The sequence below is a fragment of the Colletotrichum gloeosporioides genome, assembly GCF_011800055.1.
Source record: "Colletotrichum gloeosporioides strain Lc1 chromosome Unknown consensus_19, whole genome shotgun sequence".
Classification (NCBI taxonomy): Eukaryota; Fungi; Ascomycota; class Sordariomycetes; order Glomerellales; family Glomerellaceae; genus Colletotrichum; species Colletotrichum gloeosporioides.
Window position 1 is genome coordinate 339,251 of NW_025544664.1, and position 19,531 is coordinate 358,781.

The 19,531-nt window shown below is 54.7% G+C and overlaps 5 protein-coding genes across 5 annotated transcripts; 3 read left to right on the plus strand and 2 right to left on the minus strand.

Annotated features, from left to right (window-relative positions):
* Positions 1 to 283: 283 nt before the first annotated feature.
* On the minus strand, positions 284 to 5,357 carry GCG54_00006393 (uncharacterized protein; the record flags this gene model as incomplete). The annotated part of the gene is made up of 6 exons (XM_045406395.1): positions 284 to 1,220; positions 1,279 to 1,911; positions 1,974 to 2,360; positions 2,420 to 4,179; positions 4,260 to 5,121; positions 5,182 to 5,357. 6 exons carry the CDS (start codon positions 5,355 to 5,357, stop codon positions 284 to 286), a joined length of 4,755 nt encoding a protein of 1,584 aa, XP_045267687.1.
* A 3,038-nt stretch (positions 5,358 to 8,395) lies between these two features.
* GCG54_00006394 (MFS transporter prlL) lies at positions 8,396 to 10,011 on the plus strand (the record flags this gene model as incomplete). The annotated part of the gene is made up of 3 exons (XM_045406396.1): positions 8,396 to 8,549; positions 8,613 to 9,616; positions 9,670 to 10,011. 3 exons carry the CDS (start codon positions 8,396 to 8,398, stop codon positions 10,009 to 10,011), a joined length of 1,500 nt encoding a protein of 499 aa, XP_045267688.1.
* Positions 10,012 to 11,525: 1,514 nt separating this feature from the next.
* GCG54_00006395 (uncharacterized protein) lies at positions 11,526 to 12,566 on the minus strand (the record flags this gene model as incomplete). Its single annotated transcript, XM_045406397.1, has 4 exons — positions 11,526 to 11,719; positions 11,780 to 12,013; positions 12,070 to 12,195; positions 12,257 to 12,566. The coding sequence occupies 4 exons, from the start codon at positions 12,564 to 12,566 to the stop codon at positions 11,526 to 11,528; spliced, it is 864 nt and encodes a 287-aa protein (XP_045267689.1).
* A 2,750-nt stretch (positions 12,567 to 15,316) lies between these two features.
* GCG54_00006396 (uncharacterized protein) lies at positions 15,317 to 16,537 on the plus strand (the record flags this gene model as incomplete). The annotated part of the gene is made up of 3 exons (XM_045406398.1): positions 15,317 to 15,424; positions 15,490 to 15,558; positions 15,617 to 16,537. 3 exons carry the CDS (start codon positions 15,317 to 15,319, stop codon positions 16,535 to 16,537), a joined length of 1,098 nt encoding a protein of 365 aa, XP_045267690.1.
* Positions 16,538 to 18,214: 1,677 nt separating this feature from the next.
* On the plus strand, positions 18,215 to 19,318 carry GCG54_00006397 (COP9 signalosome complex subunit 5; the record flags this gene model as incomplete). Its single annotated transcript, XM_045406399.1, has 2 exons — positions 18,215 to 18,239; positions 18,306 to 19,318. 2 exons carry the CDS (start codon positions 18,215 to 18,217, stop codon positions 19,316 to 19,318), a joined length of 1,038 nt encoding a protein of 345 aa, XP_045267691.1.
* Positions 19,319 to 19,531: the final 213 nt, after the last annotated feature.

Consider the following 19,531-nt stretch of genomic DNA (forward strand, 5'->3'; position numbering starts at 1 on the left):
ATGTATATAGTTCGCTGCTGGAATTAGCGGATGCAAATAGTATTCGAATTGACTTCGTCTCTCAAATTTCATGCCTTTGGCTTGTGTCAATGACTAAAAACAAAAAACAATTCAATACCACATCTGCGACTGCCTAATGGCGAGATGAAATGACGGATCCGACACCATTATGCGTTTTGATTCCTTCTGAGGAGGTCTAGCATCTGGCTCGATATGAGGTGAAAATTCTCATGTTCGACTTAGAAAAGGAGAATGCCAAAGCTTCCCAGTCTCTGCCTGAATTTCAACCTTGATTTTCCATTTCTTCGCCTCCCATATATCTCACCCCCCCATAGTACTCATCCGGTGGGGACTGAAGCAGACGAGTGACAATTGGCGGGGTCTGTATCCTAAAGGTGAAGCCTTGGTCTGCAGGCACTACGGGTAATGAGGTCTTGACAGGTGACGAGATAGATTTTGGTTTCGGGTCCGGTGAAGGCATTCGGAAATCGAACTCTTCCACTTTCACCATTGCCAACTTTGCACGTTTCGGCGTATCGGAGTCTTCGATGCTGGGGAGCACAACGTCTGATTGCGTGACGACGGTCTCCTGAGATGGCTCAGCTGCATTCGGCGGCTCAGGCGATGAGCTTTTGCGCTTTGTGGGTGTCGTAGATGCCTCTGGCGTGTTGGCTGCCTCCTCAGTTGGTTCAGCTGCTTTCGGCAGGTCGGGTGTTGGACTCCTGCTCTTCGTGGGTGTCGTGGGCATCTCAAGATAGTGTGGTACTTCGGCTTCGGGCGTGGTCGCCACCCTCTCGTTGTCCACCTCTCGCCAATCGATCTCGTCAATGTCTGCTGCGACTAAGGCCATAGGTACACTTGACTCCGTCATATTGATGACAGCAGCGACGAGTTGGATCTTCCGGTCCACCGCGAATCCACTCAAAGTGAGTCTTCCAGTTGAGGGATCTCTCATCATCCAGGCGAAAACCTGTTTTGGGAGGTTCATGTGATAGCAGACATCCTGTCGAGCCGGATGACGCGGAACGTACAACGTGTCATTGTCTGCCCAGAAGATGCCATCACTTTTCTCGATCTCGGAGTAGTGGGTCTGTCCGTCTTGGAGAATGGACAGTTGCCGACAGATACCATCTGTCTCGTAGGTTTCCAAGTTTGTGAGATCTTGGCACATCTTTTGCTTATCTGCAGCCCAGCGTGGGCTACGGCAATGCGCAGCAATTCTGAGAGAGAAGTTAGAGGGATGCACATCATCGCTTCATTATTCGTGTGGTGACTCACCGGCATAATGCGTACGCCCGACGCTTTATATCCCGGTATGGTTGCACAGGGCTCGATGAATAGACATCCAGGAGAAGGTCCTGGTCGCGTACGAAGAAAGACAGATAGCGATCCCCCATGCGAAGCCATACAAAAACGGCCTCAAGGGCCTGGGTTTCTTCGACAGTGAAATCGAGAAGCTTTACCTTCGACGCGAACTTCAATCCAAAATTCTTCCTGTCCATGATGAAGAACTCAGTTGCGATAGGCTCAAGAGTCACCTTGCCGTCCGGGTGTCGGACCGGGAAAATCTTCTCCTTCAAAAGGGGCGCAGGATCCAAAGTGCTGTGACGTCCTCGGAAGTCTCCATACGTGTTGAGCGCCAACATGGCTGCTTTGACGTTTGAGAGAGTGGCGGAAGCCAGTTTACTCGACGAAAGGAGAAACTTGTAAACCATGTCGAAGTCAGGCTGGTGAACTCCGAGGAATTTGACGAATAAGGTGTTGAAATCAGGATACATCGAGTTGATTGATATGTGGTTCAGGGGACTAATCGTGCCGAAGGACCAAAAGCAATAGCCTGACGTTAGCCACATGCTACGTCCGGTGCGCTTGTCTCGCACATAAATGAGCTGTTCGTCGGTGAAAGTCTTTCTGCGAAAATTGTCAGCCACGTCTGTAAAATCCACAGCTAAACCAAGAAAGATGGTGCCAACCTCAGTCGCTCTACTTCTACCTTCGGGGTTGTTCCTTTTCCCAGAATATCGTCCATTCGCTTGTAACAGTGTAGAGCGCTGCTCTCCCGAACGTCTTCCTCGATAGATTCTGCACGTCGAAGCTCAGACAACTCCACGATCATATCGTCAATAGCAAAGCTCCAATCCGCGATGCCGAGGGTCGTTTGGAAAAACTGTTCCAAGATTGCCAATCTTTCGTCCGCGCCTTCGAGCTGGGTTCTGTAGCGGTCCTCGAGGTTGTGCTTGGAAAGGATATGATGAGGGGCCTTCCACACGCATTCCTTGAGGGTAGCCCAGCGCGGCACGTCTTCATCAACTCCGCTTTCCCCGGGCACCCAGACTAAACGATTGTTCTGGAATTCTTGCCTACAAGGTTCGTTAGCTTCTTCGCCCCCAGCGGTCTCGTCGAGGATACTAGCACCCACCATAATTTGGCCCGTTCTGTTTTGGCCCGCTCTGAGCTGCTGCCGCTAAGAGACAAGAACAGAGCTTGGATTTTCTCATACAGCCGTACGATTGTTTCGCCCACCGCGTCCGGCTTTGCAAAGCCACTCTTGGGAAGCGACGAAAGCTTCTTGAGGACATCAAGATAGAACTCCATGCTTTCGAAGACACCGGTCTTAACGCGTAGCTCCAGGACCAAAAATCCCCATTTGAAAGAGTAGGAAGATGCCGTGACCTCCTCGTCGAGATCAAGGACGGCAAACGGAGCAGCGACATATTCCAAAAACTTCATCCTCACCTCGGGAAGTGGAAGGAACGTCTCTGATAGACGGTACTTTTTCCCATCGCTGCAGATGACCTCGCGATTTCGTAGATTCTCGATAAACGCCGCGTGATTGGGCGACCACTCGTCACAGAGATGCCAGTGTCGCTGCAGCGCGCCGATGAACTTATCTGGATGGTGCGTGTAGATGTGTTCGAACTCTGGTGAAAGCTTTGCGGTGTTTTGCGAGTCGACTAATGGAAGGTGTGTGCTGATGCTCAGGTAGCGGTGCAGCCACGCAGTCCAGGACTCGCCGCCGTCTTTCGCAGCTGGCTCGTCCTTCAAATACATCTCGTGGAGGAAAGAGGCGTCGAATTCGGTACCTTCTCCACTCGAGGGACTTTTGAGAAGCTCCCAAGGGCCGTATGGATCGAATGTCTTCAAATATGTGCGATGGTGGGCTGAACCGGCTGGACTTCGTATGCGATTCTTGGTGTCCATCACAACGAGGTTTTCGGTCACCAGTGACGGGTCTTCAGTCTCGACACTCCATTCATCGGAAAGGTACAGGTATCTCAATCGCTCAACGGCCCGATTCTTCTTCGACGACCCCGACTTCAATACTTCATGCATTGGGGAGCTGAGAATCCGGTCCCGTACGAAAGTCGTGTTTGCCATTTGCACCCCGAGTCTGTTGAACAACTTGTGCCGGTCCTGGTCGTCAGGACCGAAGTTGGAGACGCCGCTCAGATCCTTGTGGACGAGATTGAGCGAAAGAGACGTCGGTATCTCAAGACCTTTGTTGTCAAAAGGGAAATAAATTGGCTTGACTTTTGCAGCCGTGACCATCTGCGTCGTGTATAGCGGAATCAGTGGCATCTTCCGCAGCCGCTTGGCGGCCTCTTGAGGGATGTTGTGATGGATGTGAAGTATTGCTTTCACAGCAAGGCAACGCCACTTCTCGCTGGTAAGAAGATTGTTAGGCAACCAACGAGGGGTATGTTGGCCTGCTCCTCGCATGTCGAATTTGATACGAGCCAGCAGATGATCCCACGTCATATACTTAAGGCCGTAAGATGAGAGAAGATCCAGATCCGAGTTTTCGTATGCTTTCGCAGGATAGACGGGGTCATCGGTATCCGGGAACAGCGGGTCACCGTTCTCATCGAGCCAAAAATCAGGTATCCGTCGAACGGCAGAGAGCGTTTGAAATTCATCTGGCGTCCTCGTTCGGAAGACTTCCGCGTCATTCAAAACATCCTTGATCTTACTGTGCAATCGGGCTGGTGTGATCATGGTGCCTGAGCCAGCGTCCTCCTTTTGAGGTAACCAGCGAGCCCAGTGATAGCCCAGTGATGTCTTGGAGAAACTTTCGACAATGTGGACGAAGTGGGTGGCGATGGCATCGAGGATTGCCTGGTTCCGCTTACTTGGGGCCGGGACGCCGTCGCGGACATCGAAATCGGCTTGGAGCAGGAACTAGATCAAAGTCAGCGCGCTCAACATCTCTTGACCATTACTCCGTCCTTTGGAGCAGCTATTCGTCATGTATGACGCACCTTCAGGCCCAAAGACTTCAACTGCGCGTGGTGGCATCCCCAAACGGGCTGAGGTCCGCTTCGTGGGTCATGTGTCAGTTCAAACGCAATGACAGCGTCAGTTTGCTCGAGAGCAGTACTCTCATTATCGATCTTCGATGGCGCGTCGAAAAATGTGATGTCGTGGATGAAGACCCGCTCGTCTATTGTCTCCTCCGAAGACTTGCTTCTGGTTATGGTGAAAAGGTCTTGTTCCTCAACCTTGTGCCGCTTAAGCGTGATTGTAGTCGACTCCAAGGTGTTCCCTTCGGCATCGTGTGAAGACACAGTAAAGTTCTCCACTTTGGTAGTCAGCAGAAGCTCGCAAGTGCTGTTCTGGAGAATTTCGAATTCCCTAAGAATATGACATGTCTGCTCCAACTCGGCCTGCGGGTCGTCATGCTTGTGTAGAAAGAGCGTTATACAACTACCTCCACTGGTATCTTGTTCCAAAGCTTCGCCTCTGGGTTCGTCCTCTTCCCAGATTGGTGAGAACATGCCAGTACCGAGATCGCCGTCACGATGGACGAAACTGAAAGAATACCCGCTTGATGCCCAGTGCATTTTCCAGGCAAGTTTGAAGAGAAACTTGTGTTGCAGCTGACTGGGTATTGCTGCTGTGTCGGCGGTGTCGACAATAGAGCTGGTATCGCACAAGGCATCAACGCTCTTGGGTGTGAGACCATTGTCGTTGAATCTTACAAGGATTCTGCCTGGATGGACTTCGAATTTGATCTCCGCAGCTTCACCTTTTGCCTTCGCCTGACTGTAATCCTGGTTGTCTGCATACTCGACCAACTCCCAAAGGCGATTGACTGTGTCGGCCCTGAATTCTTCTAAAAAGCTGCCGGGTCAGGGATCAGCTACCTTCATTGTTGAAGCTCGCTGCACTGTGAAAATGTACCTGATGATGGGAGACTTCGTCCTTCGAAGAATAGTAGACTCCAGTTTACGCCGCAGGGCAGGGTCCAGGTCCCCAAAGTCCTCAAGTTCAGAGTCTGAGAACACGCTGTTTGTCTTTGCCAGCTGCTCGATGTGCTCCTTGGGCGTGGGCGCCAGGCGCACGAGCTCCGTCCCCATCCTGCCTAATCAGGACGCGTCGCGCTGCAGTCGTGGAGCTGTACACAGAATCGGCCGGCGTGCTGTGATAGTGCGATAGATAGCGTTAGTCAGATTGAACAATCAAGTGTTTCAGATGAGTTCGAATATTGGATTGAAGAGCGAATGAAGGTCCAAGTGTTCACAGCATCACGGCGCGGCGCGATGAACTAACTCTCTTCACGCGTCTACTTTAAAGCGAATGTGGTCGCCAGTTGTGACCAATTAGCTGGCTGTTTACTAATTAGAAGTGGGGAAATATTCACCCCTTGTTCCTTTAACAAAGGATCAACACCAAGCAACAATGGCGACATGATGAACATATTTTCTTTTTCCTGGACCTCAATGATGCAATCTCCCCCTTTTTTTCGTTGGTATATGTGCACACTCCTCTTGCATCTGCAACAGGTCTTCAGCTCATTCCTACGCTCCCAGAGGGTTTGTCGTGTTTCCGAAGCATCCGCAAGCACTGCTCACACAGTGTGAATTTGAGGTTTGGAGTCAGGTTGCTTCGCAATACGAAGTCTTGGAGAAAAACAATGAAAGCACAAGAGGATATTGGACTAATGAATGAAATGTGGAAGTGACATGAGAAGTCGCACAGCATCCTTGAGGCTCAAGCCAATCCAGCCTTTCTGGAGGCTACACCTGAGTCATCTTGCTCAGAAACAACACTTGTTGAAGATTCCAAACGGCTCGAAAGATTGGGGGGGGGAGGGGGGNCTCAGAAACAACACTTGTTGAAGATTCCAAACGGCTCGAAAGATTGGGGGGGGGAGGGGGGAGGGAAATAACGGGAGAGAACATGTCAAGCCAAAGAGATGGAAAGGAAAGATGCTGACAACTTTGTCAATCATAGCTGAAGGCCGATGTCGGTTAGATGTGATGTGTTCTTTGCGGCTGTGTTTGGCGGCATCGGCCAAGAGTGATGAATATCAAACGTCGCCAATGATCAAAGTTGAAAGATGCAGGATAGCTACAGTACTTAGCTTCCGAACTTCCGGAAACTCCCTTGATAATCAACTCAACACGAGTTGTCAACGGCTGGATTGATGCTTACGGATACCTGGTCCGTAAAGAGAGTCCTGCAAGACCTGGGAACTTCTTCTTGCACTGCAGTCTGCAGCCGATCGGCTCGGGGCGGACCCACTCATGCCCGCCGGGCAGCGGGCCTAGGGCTGCAGCCACTTAGAACAAGGCCGCCGGCGGGCGTCGCGCGCATGTGTCTGTGTCTCGCGCGCCGCCCATCGGGCCATCGCTCTGGGGCCCTCTTGATATCGCATTCGTCTTACAACTCACCTTCAATAGTGTAAAGTAAACCTCTATCGTCATCATATCCCTCGGAGTCCCAGATCAGACAGCAACGGCCGAAGTACGGAGACGCCATGGTGCCACATCCCGCGCTGTCGGTGATGCCTAGCCTTCTCGGCAGACGCAAGGCCAAAGATGCCCTGGGCTTTTTCGCTTTTGCAAGCGACAATCCAAGGCATGCGTCGCCTTCCATTCATTCATCTTCTTGGAGTTTTGCTTACCTGATTGCCATACTCACCGAGGAGCTCATGTCATCATGGGTTAGGTGAACCGTGGCTCTCACGTGTGAATGGAGCCCGGTGGCGGGGAACGGGGGTTGGCACATACTACGCGTAGATGGGCCCATCTTGATCAAATCGCTTCGTGTAATATACGACGATTCAACCGCTTGCAATTGCCACCAAAGAGGCGCCGCGACAACGCCGCGTCTCCCACGCCAGCAAGGCCGTTATCAGCAGCCATCACCGAGCGCCAAACCGCCGGTTCCTTGGTGCGCGAGTCAGCAACCCCGACGTCAACGAGATGAGACGAACAGGATTTCTTGTATGCGGCCTCCCTCCGCGTGTGTAATATCGAGAGCTCGAGGAAGAGGCACAGCAGCTGGAACGAATATCCGAAGAAAGGAGTCCTTTAACAAGGGACAACCCTAAGCTTCTCTATGGATCCGGCGATAAGGAAGAGCGTGGTCTCCCGAAGCAATGAGATGCTGCACTCCGCCTGCTGCGCTGCATCATGCACGAACGGCCCCCCTTTCGATCCAAGTCCACTGTCCCGGAGACCCACGGAGAAGTCTTGAATAATATCCTCATGTCTATGCATCTGCAGACTTGGCAAGCGACAGGCTGACAGCCGCAGAAGTAGGAATTGGCCCTCTGACATGCGTCTAATTCGGCCTGACCGCCACGGAAATGCGGCATATCTGACAGGGCTCCTAGACGCATGTGTTCACACATTTCTGGCAAGTGTGCTGCCGCCGTTCGCCTTCTTTGTTTGCAAATTTTCAGTTAGCCTGCCCGAGGACCGGACGCAGGCCGAGAAAAAGAGCCGTCGACATGTCAGGACAAGCGCTCAATCTAAGGCCTGGGAAATGGTTCTCCCTCCCGAGTCCGGGGTCGTCCCCGGAACTGACAACTTTTTTTTGCCCAGACTTGGCCTTATCTAGAGTAGTGCGCGGCATATGATTGGCGAATGCGTTATCTCCCCCGCCGGCATTTACCAATTGACTTCGCCCAAGCGCTTCATCGTTCTCTAGGCGGCGGAGAGAACCCCCGAACTCTGTCAATGACTTGCAGAGACAGAGATAAGGAAAAGAGCGCCACCACAGGGAAGAGAAGACATTTTGGTTGTACAAATGCAGTTTCTAAAACAGATAGCTCGCGGGGTGGGATACGCACTATTATGGAGAACCTCGCGGGCGGATGTCGGAATGGATCGTACCATCCACGCGGAACTGTCAGGGGTTGTCAACTTATAACAACCTCTCGACTCCCTCTGTCCACGGGTTGATGGTCTCTGGATGAACTGCAAGTCATCAACAACTTCGAAAATTAGCCGTCATCATACGGGTTCGACAAGGTCTACCGGTCGTCGACTATAGATCAACCCCCTGAATCAACTCTCAGGGCCCAATCCTCTGACTAGATCGACCACCTTCACCGAGACCTCAACGGACTACCGACAAGCAGCAACTTTCCACATCATCCGCTAAGATGGTTGACTGGAAAGCCTTGTTCTCCCCGGCGCCGTCTCTGGACGTGCCCGGCCTGGAGACTGTCGACCTCGCCGACAAGGAGATGGAGAAGCGCATCGTCAGGAAGCAGGATCTCCGCATCCTCCCCTGGATTTGCATCACATACCTTCTGAGTATGTCCACCAACCTCTCAGAAAGTCTCCTTAGACCGAGACCAATCAGCTAACACCAACCAGACTACCTCGACCGCGTCAACCTCGGTAACGCCCGCACACTCAACAACGACACCCCCGAAGACAACATCGTCACGATGCTCAACCTCACCGGCTCCCGCTACAACGTCGCCGTCGCGCTCTTCTTCGTCCCCTACGTCCTCATGGAGTTCCCCTCCAACATCATGCTCAAGTACTTCTCCCCCTCCAAGTGGATCTCCCGCATCATGGTCTCCTGGGGCATCGTCACCATCTGCACCGCCGCCTGCACCACCTACGGCGGCCTCCTCGCCGTCCGCATCATGCTCGGCCTCGCCGAGGCCGGCTTCTTCCCCGGAATCATGATGTACCTCTGCTTCTGGTACAAGCCCGAAGAGCGCGCGACCCGCATGGCCATCTTCGCCTCCTCCGTCGCCGTCGCCGGCGCCTTCGGCGGCCTCCTCGCCACGGGCATCTCCTTCCTCAACAAGAAGGGCGGCCTCACCGGCTGGCAGTGGCTCTTCATCCTCGAGGGCATCCCCGCCGTCATCGTCGGCGTCATGGTCTGGTTCATGCTGCCCGACTACCCGCAGACCGCCGCCTGGCTCACCCCCGAGGAGCGCGCCTTTGCCGTCAAGCGCCTCGGCCCCTACGCGCCCTCCATGAGCGACAAGCACTGGGACAGCAAGGTCGCAAAGTCCACCCTCGCCGACCCCTTCTTCTGGCTCTTCGCTGTCATGTACTTCCTCATGACCAACTCGCTTAACGCCTTCGGCTACTTCGCGCCTACCATCGTCTCCTCGCTCGGCTTCAAGGGATACAACGCCCAGCTGCTCACCGTCCCGCCCAACGTCTTCGCCATGTTCATCATTATTGGCAACTGCCTGCACAGCGACAAGACCAAGGAGCGCTCCCGCCACGTCATCGGCGCCCTCATCTTCGTGTCCATCGGGTACCTGCTCCTCGCCATCGTGAAGCACTGGGGCGTGCGCTACTTTGCGGTATGCATCATCGCCTGCACCAACGCCGCCGTCCTCCCCTTCGTTGCTGTAAGTTCATCACCGCGAATCACACAGTATTACAAGACTAACATGAAAACCAGCACCGCACCGCAACCGTCCAAGGCTCCACCGCCACCGCCCTCGCGACGGGCGGCATGATCGCCATCGCCAACACGGGCGGCATCTCCGCCCCCTTCCTCTTCCCCAGCACCGACTCCCCCATGTACAGCATGGGCAACTGGACCATCTTCGCCTTCCTCGCCGCCACCGCCCTGCTTGCCGGCTACGTCTGGTACGTCTTCGGCAGCCACTCGGGCTACCGCACCGGCACCAAGGACGCCCAGGGCAACCTCGAGGTCCTGGACGCCGGCGCCGGCGACCCGGACGAGATCATGAACAAGCAGCTCGGCATCGTGACCAAGAAGGACGTCGAGGATGTCTAGGCCGGCATCTTCGCCATCCACCGGAGAAAATGATGCATGTGGTTTTGGATTTAGTTCGGCGAGCGCGGCTAGTTTTGTGTTGATGTAATGGATTCATGTGGACTAAAGAGTGATAGAGAGAGAGGAAGAGATACCCCTGGATACAATAGACCCCGAGGTTAGGGGTCGATAGACAAAAGAAGTCAATCTAAAGTTTTACGTTTTTTGATCAATGTTTCTTTCCCACCGCTGTGCTTTTCCGTGCTTGACTACGTGAGGGGCATCCTCCGCGTTTACGGTAATCCCGCCCGGCTGGGCTCAACGGGCGCGCTCTCGTGGGCGATGCGAGTCAAAAGCTTGCGAAATGGAAAGACACTGGGATGACAGCGACGGAGAATTAGGCCGCTTGTTCCAAGCGATCTGCTCCCCGCGATCCAACGGGCGGCAGATGGCTGTAAGTAGTAAGTGAGTATGCCACCTAGCCAAACTCTGAGAGCACGAATCACGAAAGAAGCTTATCTCGCATACCGCGCGAACTCGTTCCACGGAATGCGCGATCCGCCAAGCACCACAAGCTCCGCGGAACAAAAGAAGGATTCAAAACGAGCAAGACAAGTCGGCCTCGGGAGTCTTCTGCCGTCCCATGGAACCCTGAAGTATTTCGTCTCGTCGTGGCGCGCCCGGGTTGGCCTTGTTCCATGCAAGGATGCTGCAAAAGTATGCGGACTTGCGAGGGGAGGAAGGGTTTATTGAAGTAGGAAAGACAAAAACGAGGAGGGCCAGGGCGAGACAGGCACCGGGCTTCAATTAAGTCGTGCACCCGCATCGCGCATAAGTGCCCGTGTCAGCAGACACACCTCCCGCCCGTTATTCGCTAGTGTTTCTAGATGCATTTTGACAGGTGAGGCAAAACGAAACGAAACAGCCTGCCTCGAACTTGCACTGACGGCCGAGAAAACACCTGAGATGACGCAAAAAAGAAATTGGGCCCTAACCAGGGATCGAACCTGGGACCTCTCCCAGACGTGATTGTCGAAGACAACCCTAAGGGAGAATCATACCGCTAGACCATCAGGGCAGATACTGGGTGGATGTCCAGTCGGTACCAGCTGGCGCTGGTGGATTGGAAGGATGGCTCGGAGCACAGCTTATTGAGGGCCTCGACTGAAGCTAATTCCTCCTCGACCCCGAAAGATGAGATCACTAGATTGAATTTCATCGTCGGTCTATCGTGCCGAAAAGCATAACTCAAGCTTGAGTCTATATGGACGGCGGTATGACAGAAGCCAAGCAAACTTCTTTCTTTCCCGCTCACGTGTGTGTACGCGCGCTGCGCCCTACGGCGCTGGACGTGTGAACTTTGCTGAGGCTTTATTTTTTAAGTTGTGTGCAATGCCGCGCTCTGCTCATATGCTGTATTTATTTTAACGTTTTTCGTTTCTCTACCAAAGCTAATCCGTCCACCAAGGGGATCCCTCCCCCGCACGAATGCCGTTTTGCCTTGCCTCCCCTTTTCCGGCTGCAGGGCGAAAACTCTATTCCTCATCCTCAAACGTCACCGAATGAATCATGGCCCAGTTGCGGATGTCGTCGAAGTTGCGGCAGGTGTGCAGGGTGCTGAAGTCGGGCCAGTGGCCCTCGACGGGGAGCTCGGGGTACATCTTGAAGGTGAAGACGCCAATGTCGGACTCGCACATGAGCTTCATGCGGATGGCCTCGATGCAGTGGTCTGTGTAGATGCGTTAGTTAAGTGATAATGATGGATTATACCGGTTTCAAGCAAACATACCAATGTGGCCGCGAAGGTCCTCCGCGTCAGTGGGAACGTCGCCGCCGACCTCCGTTCTGTTGTAGTACTCGGGGTATGACGACTGGCGGAGGAGGTTGAGGCAGTGGAGCTGGTGGAAGACCTCAAGGCCGGCGCGGTATCCCTCCTCGCCCGTGATGGGGTTGGTGATCTTGATGGACTTGGGGTCGAGGCCGAGCTTGACGAGCTCTGCGTGAGAGATCATCTGGTCGCCGACTGCAATAAAAGTCAGTCATCATGAAGCTGCAGATGCAACTATGACAAGAGCTTACCATTGTTGGTGATGTGATCCCATGCACGGTCAACCTCCCAACCGGCTCCAACAAACGGCGAGAAGTCCATGATTGGGAGCAGCTTCCATCTCTCACTGTGATACTTGACGACTTCCGCGGCGGGAGCTGTGTATCCGGGTCAGCTTCCTCCTCCATCAAACATGTCTTAATGACAGAGAAGACATACAGTATGACGAGTACTTCTTGACAAAGTATTGGTCGTCGATCTTGTTGCCGAAACGCAGGCAGAAAGCCAGCGCGAAGAACGTAATCGACGTCGTCAGCAGCAGGCCGTGAACAGCCCACGGCCAGTACCTCGCGACGAGCAGACGCGCCTTCTCTTTGCACGGCATCTCATCGCCGACCCTCATCCGCCTCCATCTCGACGTCGACGCCGGCCGGTCCGTGTTTTCCGTGTTCTCCGTGTTGAGGCTGCCGGCCAGGCTCTCAACCTCCTCCTCCTCGTGCGGCACTTCTCGGTAGATCTTTTCGGACATGATTAAGTTGGTTTGAAAAACACAGCAGAGAGACAAGAAGAGAACGACACCAAAAATGTAACTATGTGAAAGAAGTCCTCGCACGCCAGGTGCTAATTAGAGAAGAGAATGAAAGTAACGACACGCGACAAATCAGTCCCAACGATAGGATGTTTGTTTGGTGTTGAGATTGGGAAGTGAGAAGTGAATGACCAAACAAAACGATAAGAATTGAGAGGTAAGGAAAGAAAGAGGAAGAGAGAATAGACTAGGCGAGGGGGGACGCTCGGCGTGCTTTCGCTGAAGGTAAGAAGAGACGAGTGCCAAGACGATCCGCTTCGGGCACGAAAATCGGATTACCAGAATGATGGGAGATCACAGACCGTCAACCATCGATGGGGGAAGGGCGCTTGTCTGCAATGGACCGTGTTTGGTGTTGCTGGAACTTGCAGCAATAGCAGCGGCGTGATGTAGACAAGGTAGGAAAGGATGCGAGATTGGCACTTCCAGGTTTGGCTCTCTGCCTCTCTCTGAGTCTCTCACTGTGTTCGGCTGTTTCTCTCCTTGGCCTCGCTTACGCTGTCATGTCAAGTCAACGTCAGGGGGAACAGGCTAACAGTGAAATTGGGCAAGAAAGTCGCCGTCCGCATCGCTTCTGGGTAATGTCGACAGCCACCGGGGCCAGCCACTGGGCATGTCATCCAGCCATCAGAAACGTTTGGGCTGTTTGATCTTCGTTGCGAAGTTGCGGACGGGCCATTGTGACCTTTCATCCAAAGCAAGAATAGACGACACAGAGCGGACTACAGCGCCGTCGCAGCCGGGGCGGGAAAAACGGGATCGCTCGTCCAATCATGGATGGGCCTCGACAGGCCGGGGGAAAAGAACGGATAACTAATCAATCCATGGGGGAGGCATGGAGGAATGGAGGGATGTCGTCCATTGTGACAGAGGTGGAGATGGTGGTGGTGGTCGATGTTGCATCTCGCGCGAGTCTTGTTCTGCAGCAGCGGGAACAACAGCGCCAGCAACAGAAAGAAGCACTGAAGCAGCCAGTCTTGCACACTCGCAGCAGGGCTTCTTCAGCTGTGCGTTCGCCTGACTGGCTGGCTGGCTGGGCTTGCCTGGGTCCCCGTGTTTGGCCAAGCTGAGGCGTTGGTGCGGTGTCTCAGAACAGGGGCCTGGCGAAACGCGGAGCTGGGACGTGACAGGGCCTGCCTTGGCTTTGCGGAGATTTTAGCCCCCCTACTCAGTAAGGTACGTTCCTGTACCCTGTCACGCTAACTTAGCCAATCGAGTACGTATCCCTAGGACTCTCCATCAACGCGGTAACACCAAACCTCGATCCCACCTTTCCACCACTTTGACTTGAATGACAGACAACCACACACCCTTGCCGCCTCGACTTCAGCCAGGAACCAAAGTCTACCCCCAAATTTGTCCCATCTTCAGCCAGAGACTTGCATCAACTGGGAAAGCGCCCGGGCCACACCCATGAGGCAGGCAGCGCAGGGCCGCAGGGTGGTGGGCGGCACTGCGGCTCAACACCACCCGGCATCTTGTTGCCGCAACCTCACATTCGCTCTGCACCGCTGCTGCTGCCGCTGCTGCCAAAGTGGGACATTTCGTTTTCCACACCTTGCGAGTCGGGTTCTTTTCCACCTTCGGCGTGTCATTGTCTTGGCAGCCTGGGACTGCTGCTGTATCAGAGGGGATGACCGAAGACCGCCCCCCCTGTGCGGCTCTCTCACTAACCGTAGCCAATCTCGCATGCCGCATTTGTCCACTACCAGCACCACCTCGTCTCTCAGTGGTCACTCATCCCTCTTCTCTTCACCTCTGGCTCCCTCGCCCTGACCGCGCCGGTGTCGTGAACACCTTCCGTAACGGCCTGTCGATCAGGCTTAGCATCAGATCTGGCTGGGAGCCCTGTCTTCTTCCCTCGTTCCCTCGTTCCCAAACCACCAAACGAGAAAGAGGCGCCTCCACCAAACACCCCTAGCCCGACTTCCTCGCAGACTGAAACTGTAAGCGAGGCCCAACCAGGGTCATTCCTATCGCCAATAAGATATTATGCTTGTTGAAGCGAGCGCATGCCGCTGGAATACGCAGAGACGCGGGTAACGGCTCGAATCCCAGCAAGCCACCCAGACCGCCCCATCCCCGCACTACCCAACGATCCTCGACTTCACCAGGCGTGGTCCTGGGGCAGTTTTGAATGGTGTCCCGTCTCTACGGCTAGCCCAGTCCGAGCAACTCTCTCCATTGTACGCAGAACAAGCCGTCATAGCCTGTGACCCTGCCTGCCCGTCTCTGCCCTCCCCCAGTGCCCCAACTCCGTGACCAACCACCCCCTCTAGACCCTTTCACTCGAACTCTGAGACGTTTCTGGTCTAGCAGAGCAGGACGATCACAGTTTGACGCCTTCGAAGTCGAAGGAATTCGTCTAAACTTGGGGCCCCGACCCCTGCCCCGACGTACAACTCGCGATGAGGTTTGGGGGACGACATCTGCCGGGAGGGGGGGCCATGTCACATCCATCCACTCCCCCCGTCAGGCACAGTAGTGATTCTGGAGGACGAGAGAGAAGACTTGAGCTAGATATAAATCACTCAAACCCGCTCATCAGCCCACAAACATCTGACCATTCAACCCTCTCATTCCACTGTTGGCCCCTAATCGCTTGACGCGACTTTTCATTCTCTTCCTTTCTGTAATTTCAGTTGCTGTCATTCGCTGCCGGTCAGCCTTACCATTCCTTTTCCATCAAGATGCATTACCCTTCCTTCGGCCACTTCCTCTTGGCGAGCATCCTTGCCGTCCAGGGCGTTCAGTCCCTCAACCTCATCCCCAATGGCGAGGTTGCCAGACGCGTGGTAGTGAGTTGGACACCATCATGAGTTTATACAGTGGGGGACATGTGCGCTAATATGAGTTAATTAAGGCTCCCGCCTTGGCACTTGCCATTCCTGCCGTGGCCGCGCCCCAGGCCGTTAACATCGAGGCTCGTGAGGTAAGACGCTTGTCTATATATGGTCAAAAGCTTCCCATATTCTAACAACCTACCACAGCCTCACCACCGCGGCAAGAAGACCAAGAAGGCCAACCGCAACCGCCGTGACGAGTCCATCGTCGAGGATGCCCTTGAGGCCCGTGACATTGAGGCTCGTGAGCCTGAGCCTCACCACCGTGGCAAGAAGACCAAGAAGGCCAACCGCAACCGTCGTGATGAGGCCTCCATCGACGAGGCTGTCGACCACGCTGCCGTAGAGGAGCGTGACATCGAGGCCCGCGAGCCCCACCACCGTGGCAAGAAGACTAAGAAGGCCAACCGCAACCGCCGTGACGAGGGTGCTCACGACGATGCCCTCGAGGCTCGTGACATCGAGGCCCGTGAGCCCCACCACCGCGGCAAGAAGACCAAGAAGGCCAACCGCAACCGCCGCGATGAGGCCAGCACTGATGAGGCTCTTGAGGCTCGTGACATCGAGGCTCGTGAGCCCCACCACCGCGGCAAGAAGACCAAGAAGGCCAACCGCAACCGTCGCGACGAGGCTTCCACCGACGAGGCTCTTGAGGCCCGCGACATCGAGGCCCGCGAGCCCCACCACCGTGGCAAGAAGACCAAGAAGGCTAACCGCAACCGCCGCGATGAGGCTTCCGTTGATGACGCCGCCGACCACTCCATTGAGGCTCGTGAGCCCCACCACCGCGGCAAGAAGACCAAGAAGGCCAACCGCAACCGCCGTGACGAGGCCACCACCGACGAGGCTCTTGAGGCTCGTGACATTGAGGCCCGCGAGCCTCACCACCGTGGCAAGAAGACCAAGAAGGCTAACCGCAACCGCCGCGATGAGGCTTCTGTCGACGATGCTGCTGACCACGCCATTGAGGCCCGCGAGCCCCACCACCGTGGCAAGAAGACCAAGAAGGCCAACCGCAACCGCCGCGACGAGTCCGCTGCCGGTGACGCCGTCGCGTTCACCGCCTAAGGGGTTTCCCATTTGGCAGGCAAGGGGCCAACTACGATTTGCTCTGACCATTGGGGCGTGCCCTTGACTATTCAGACGGTCTCGGCGTCCCCCCGTCACCTTGTACTTTAGAGTCCGAGATCCCTTTTCCTTAGGAAGAGAGAGAAAATCCAAATTGCCACCCTCGGACTCGGTGGCGGGTTCGGATTCGGGAATTGCATCTTCTTTTTCCTTTAGCCTCAGTGTTGTGTGTAGACTAGATCAGCTCTTTTCGGTTTCCTTTTCCATAACATCTTAACAGTAATAATGACGGTACCTAATGTGCTTTGAATGTGCCAAAACGTGCCTCTGTTCTCTTCGCTGCTCATGTGTGAGAAAGACTGAGCGATTGGTGGGTTGTGTTTGTGCGTCGTCGAAGGGTGAAACCGCCCAGTCGCAAGGCCAGCAGCGTCGCAGCAGTCCCATATCCGTACCTTTGCTGGTTGCATGAACCGCCGAAGTGTTGCGACGAATTTTGCGTTTCGCCTCAAAGTGTGGCCGCCCTCCCTTTCCTTGGGATGATGTCAAAGCATTCTCTCGGAGCCGGCGCGGATGTACCACGCGGCGTGGCCGGGAACATCCCTTCGCTCTCGCGTTCGCGAGTCGTCGCGGGGAAGACTTTGCAGTTCGAGCGGAATTCGGCACAAAGTCCGCGTTGCGTTGTGTGTGTGGCGGCTATTGGTAATCGAATGTGGACCGGAGTTCGACGCAATTGATTGCGTACGCAGAAATATTTCGGGAATGAAGATATCCGGGAGATGCCATGACGTTTGTCGTTTGCTTGAGCCTCAAGATCCAGATCCCCCAAGGATCTGAAGCCAAGAGCTGCTAGTCGCCCAGTGATCTGCCAGGGTTGTGCGTCTTTCCCGTCTTGGAAACCGCGAATCCGGCAATACTGGTTCTCGCATATCTCGAGGATCGCTTCTTCCAAGTGATTTTCATCCACCCCCGCGCGTCGCATCGAACCGTTCATCATGTCGATGCAAGACCCGCTGAGCGACGCGTGGAAGATGAACGGTGTTCGGCCATCTCCCGCCCACGCGGTTCCATCAGACACCCACAAAAAGTCCTCGAATCGACTTTCTTTTTTGAGAGCAAAGACTCAGAGTCCGAGCCAAGAGTTCAAATGTACCTCGAATGGCTATCATCGCGACAACACGCTGATGTTTGAGTTTTTCCTGGAAATGCGACGAGCCGAATCATGTTAGCGCTGGCCTCAAGGTCGGGGACGCCCGAAAGGCACTGCCCGCTGATGATGCTGCCAAGCAGTGTGCCATCACGTGACTAAAAGACTTGTCTCTGATAAGCCTTCTGTGTTGAAACTTTGCATCTTGGCGTTTTGAGGTTGTGTTCATGATACTATTAGTGGTGTTGATAGGTGGTCGTCGACGAGAGTTCAATTGAGCACCGGTCGCAACACGAATGGAGGAGTGACCCACTTGGATGAAAACCCCGGACTTTCTCCGCCGGGATGGGGATTACATAAGTGAACCTTCCAGGTGCTTAGAGCTTTATCTTATCGATACAGATAAGCTTTGACGTGAGGCAGGCACCTGAATGGTGGGGTAAGATACCTGTTGCCGCCTTCCATCTTCAACCTTTCTCTCCAATCGTCAACTCCATCAAACAAATCCTGCTCACGCAGTTTGAGCAGCCAATATGGAGACAGCTCTCAAGTCGTGGGGTAAGTCCTTTCCGATTGCCCCCCGATCCATTGCACCAGTCGTCTCGTGCTAACCGCCGCCCGCAGAGCTCGACAACAACGTCAAGTTGGTCGACCCCAAACGCGACGCCCTCTATGACCTCGACACCGATGCCCAGAAGACAGCCATGGCCGCCCGCCCGTGGGCCCAGAACCCGAACCACTTCAAGAACGTCCGCATCAGCGCCGTCGCGCTCATCAAGATGGTCATGCACGCCCGGTCCGGCGGCAACCTCGAGGTGATGGGGCTGATGCAAGGGTACGTCAACGGCGACACCTTCATCGTCACAGATGCCTTCCGACTACCCGTCGAGGGAACCGAGACGCGCGTTAACGCCCAGGGCGACGCCGAGGAGTACATGGTCGACTACCTCACCCTGTGCCGCGAGCAGGGCCGCATGGAGAACGTCGTCGGCTGGTACCACTCCCACCCGGGCTACGGCTGCTGGCTCTCCGGCATCGATGTCAGCACCCAGGCCCTGCAGCAGCAATTCCAGGAGCCCTTCCTCGCCGTCGTCATCGACCCCGACCGCACCATCAACGCCGGCAAGGTCGAGATCGGCGCCTTCCGCACGTACCCCGAGAACTATGTCAAGGAGAAGGAGAGCAGCAGCGGCGGCGGCGGCGGCGTCACGAGTGACGGCTGGCAGGAGGTTCCCCTGGCCAAGGCGGCAGAGTTTGGCGCCCACGCGAGCAAGTATTACAGTCTGGAGGTGTCGCATTTCAAGAGCACGCTCGACTCGCACCTGCTGGAGCTGTTGTGGCACAAGTACTGGGTGCAGACGCTGAGCCAGAGCCCACTCTTCACGAACCGCGACTACGGAAACAAGCAGATGCTCGATCTCGCCTCCAAGATCAAGGAAGCCACGACGCAGGTTTCTCGGCAAGGACGGAGTGCGTCGTCGATGAACGCCATGGGCACGGGCGGCAAGAAGGTGGACGGACTGGTTGAGAAGCTTGTCAAGGATACCAACGCTGTGGCCATGCAGGAGAAGACGGGTCTGGTTGCGATGGATATCAAGAAGAAGATTTTCAACGACGTGAGCGCGAACGCGTCGTAACTGGGAGTCCTGTTTTAGTGGTTATTTCTCGACGTCTTCCGAGGTACACAAGCGACCTCTTGGGCATGATAGATGGCGTTCAGAGGATAGGCTGGGCGTTGGCCCTTGAATGAGATTATGATTTTGAGTCATTAATTGTGTCTCTGACTTTGTGTCTTTTCGGTATAGTTGGAACCTTGGTTGCTGGCCCTGACCAAGGAGGTTCTCTTTGCC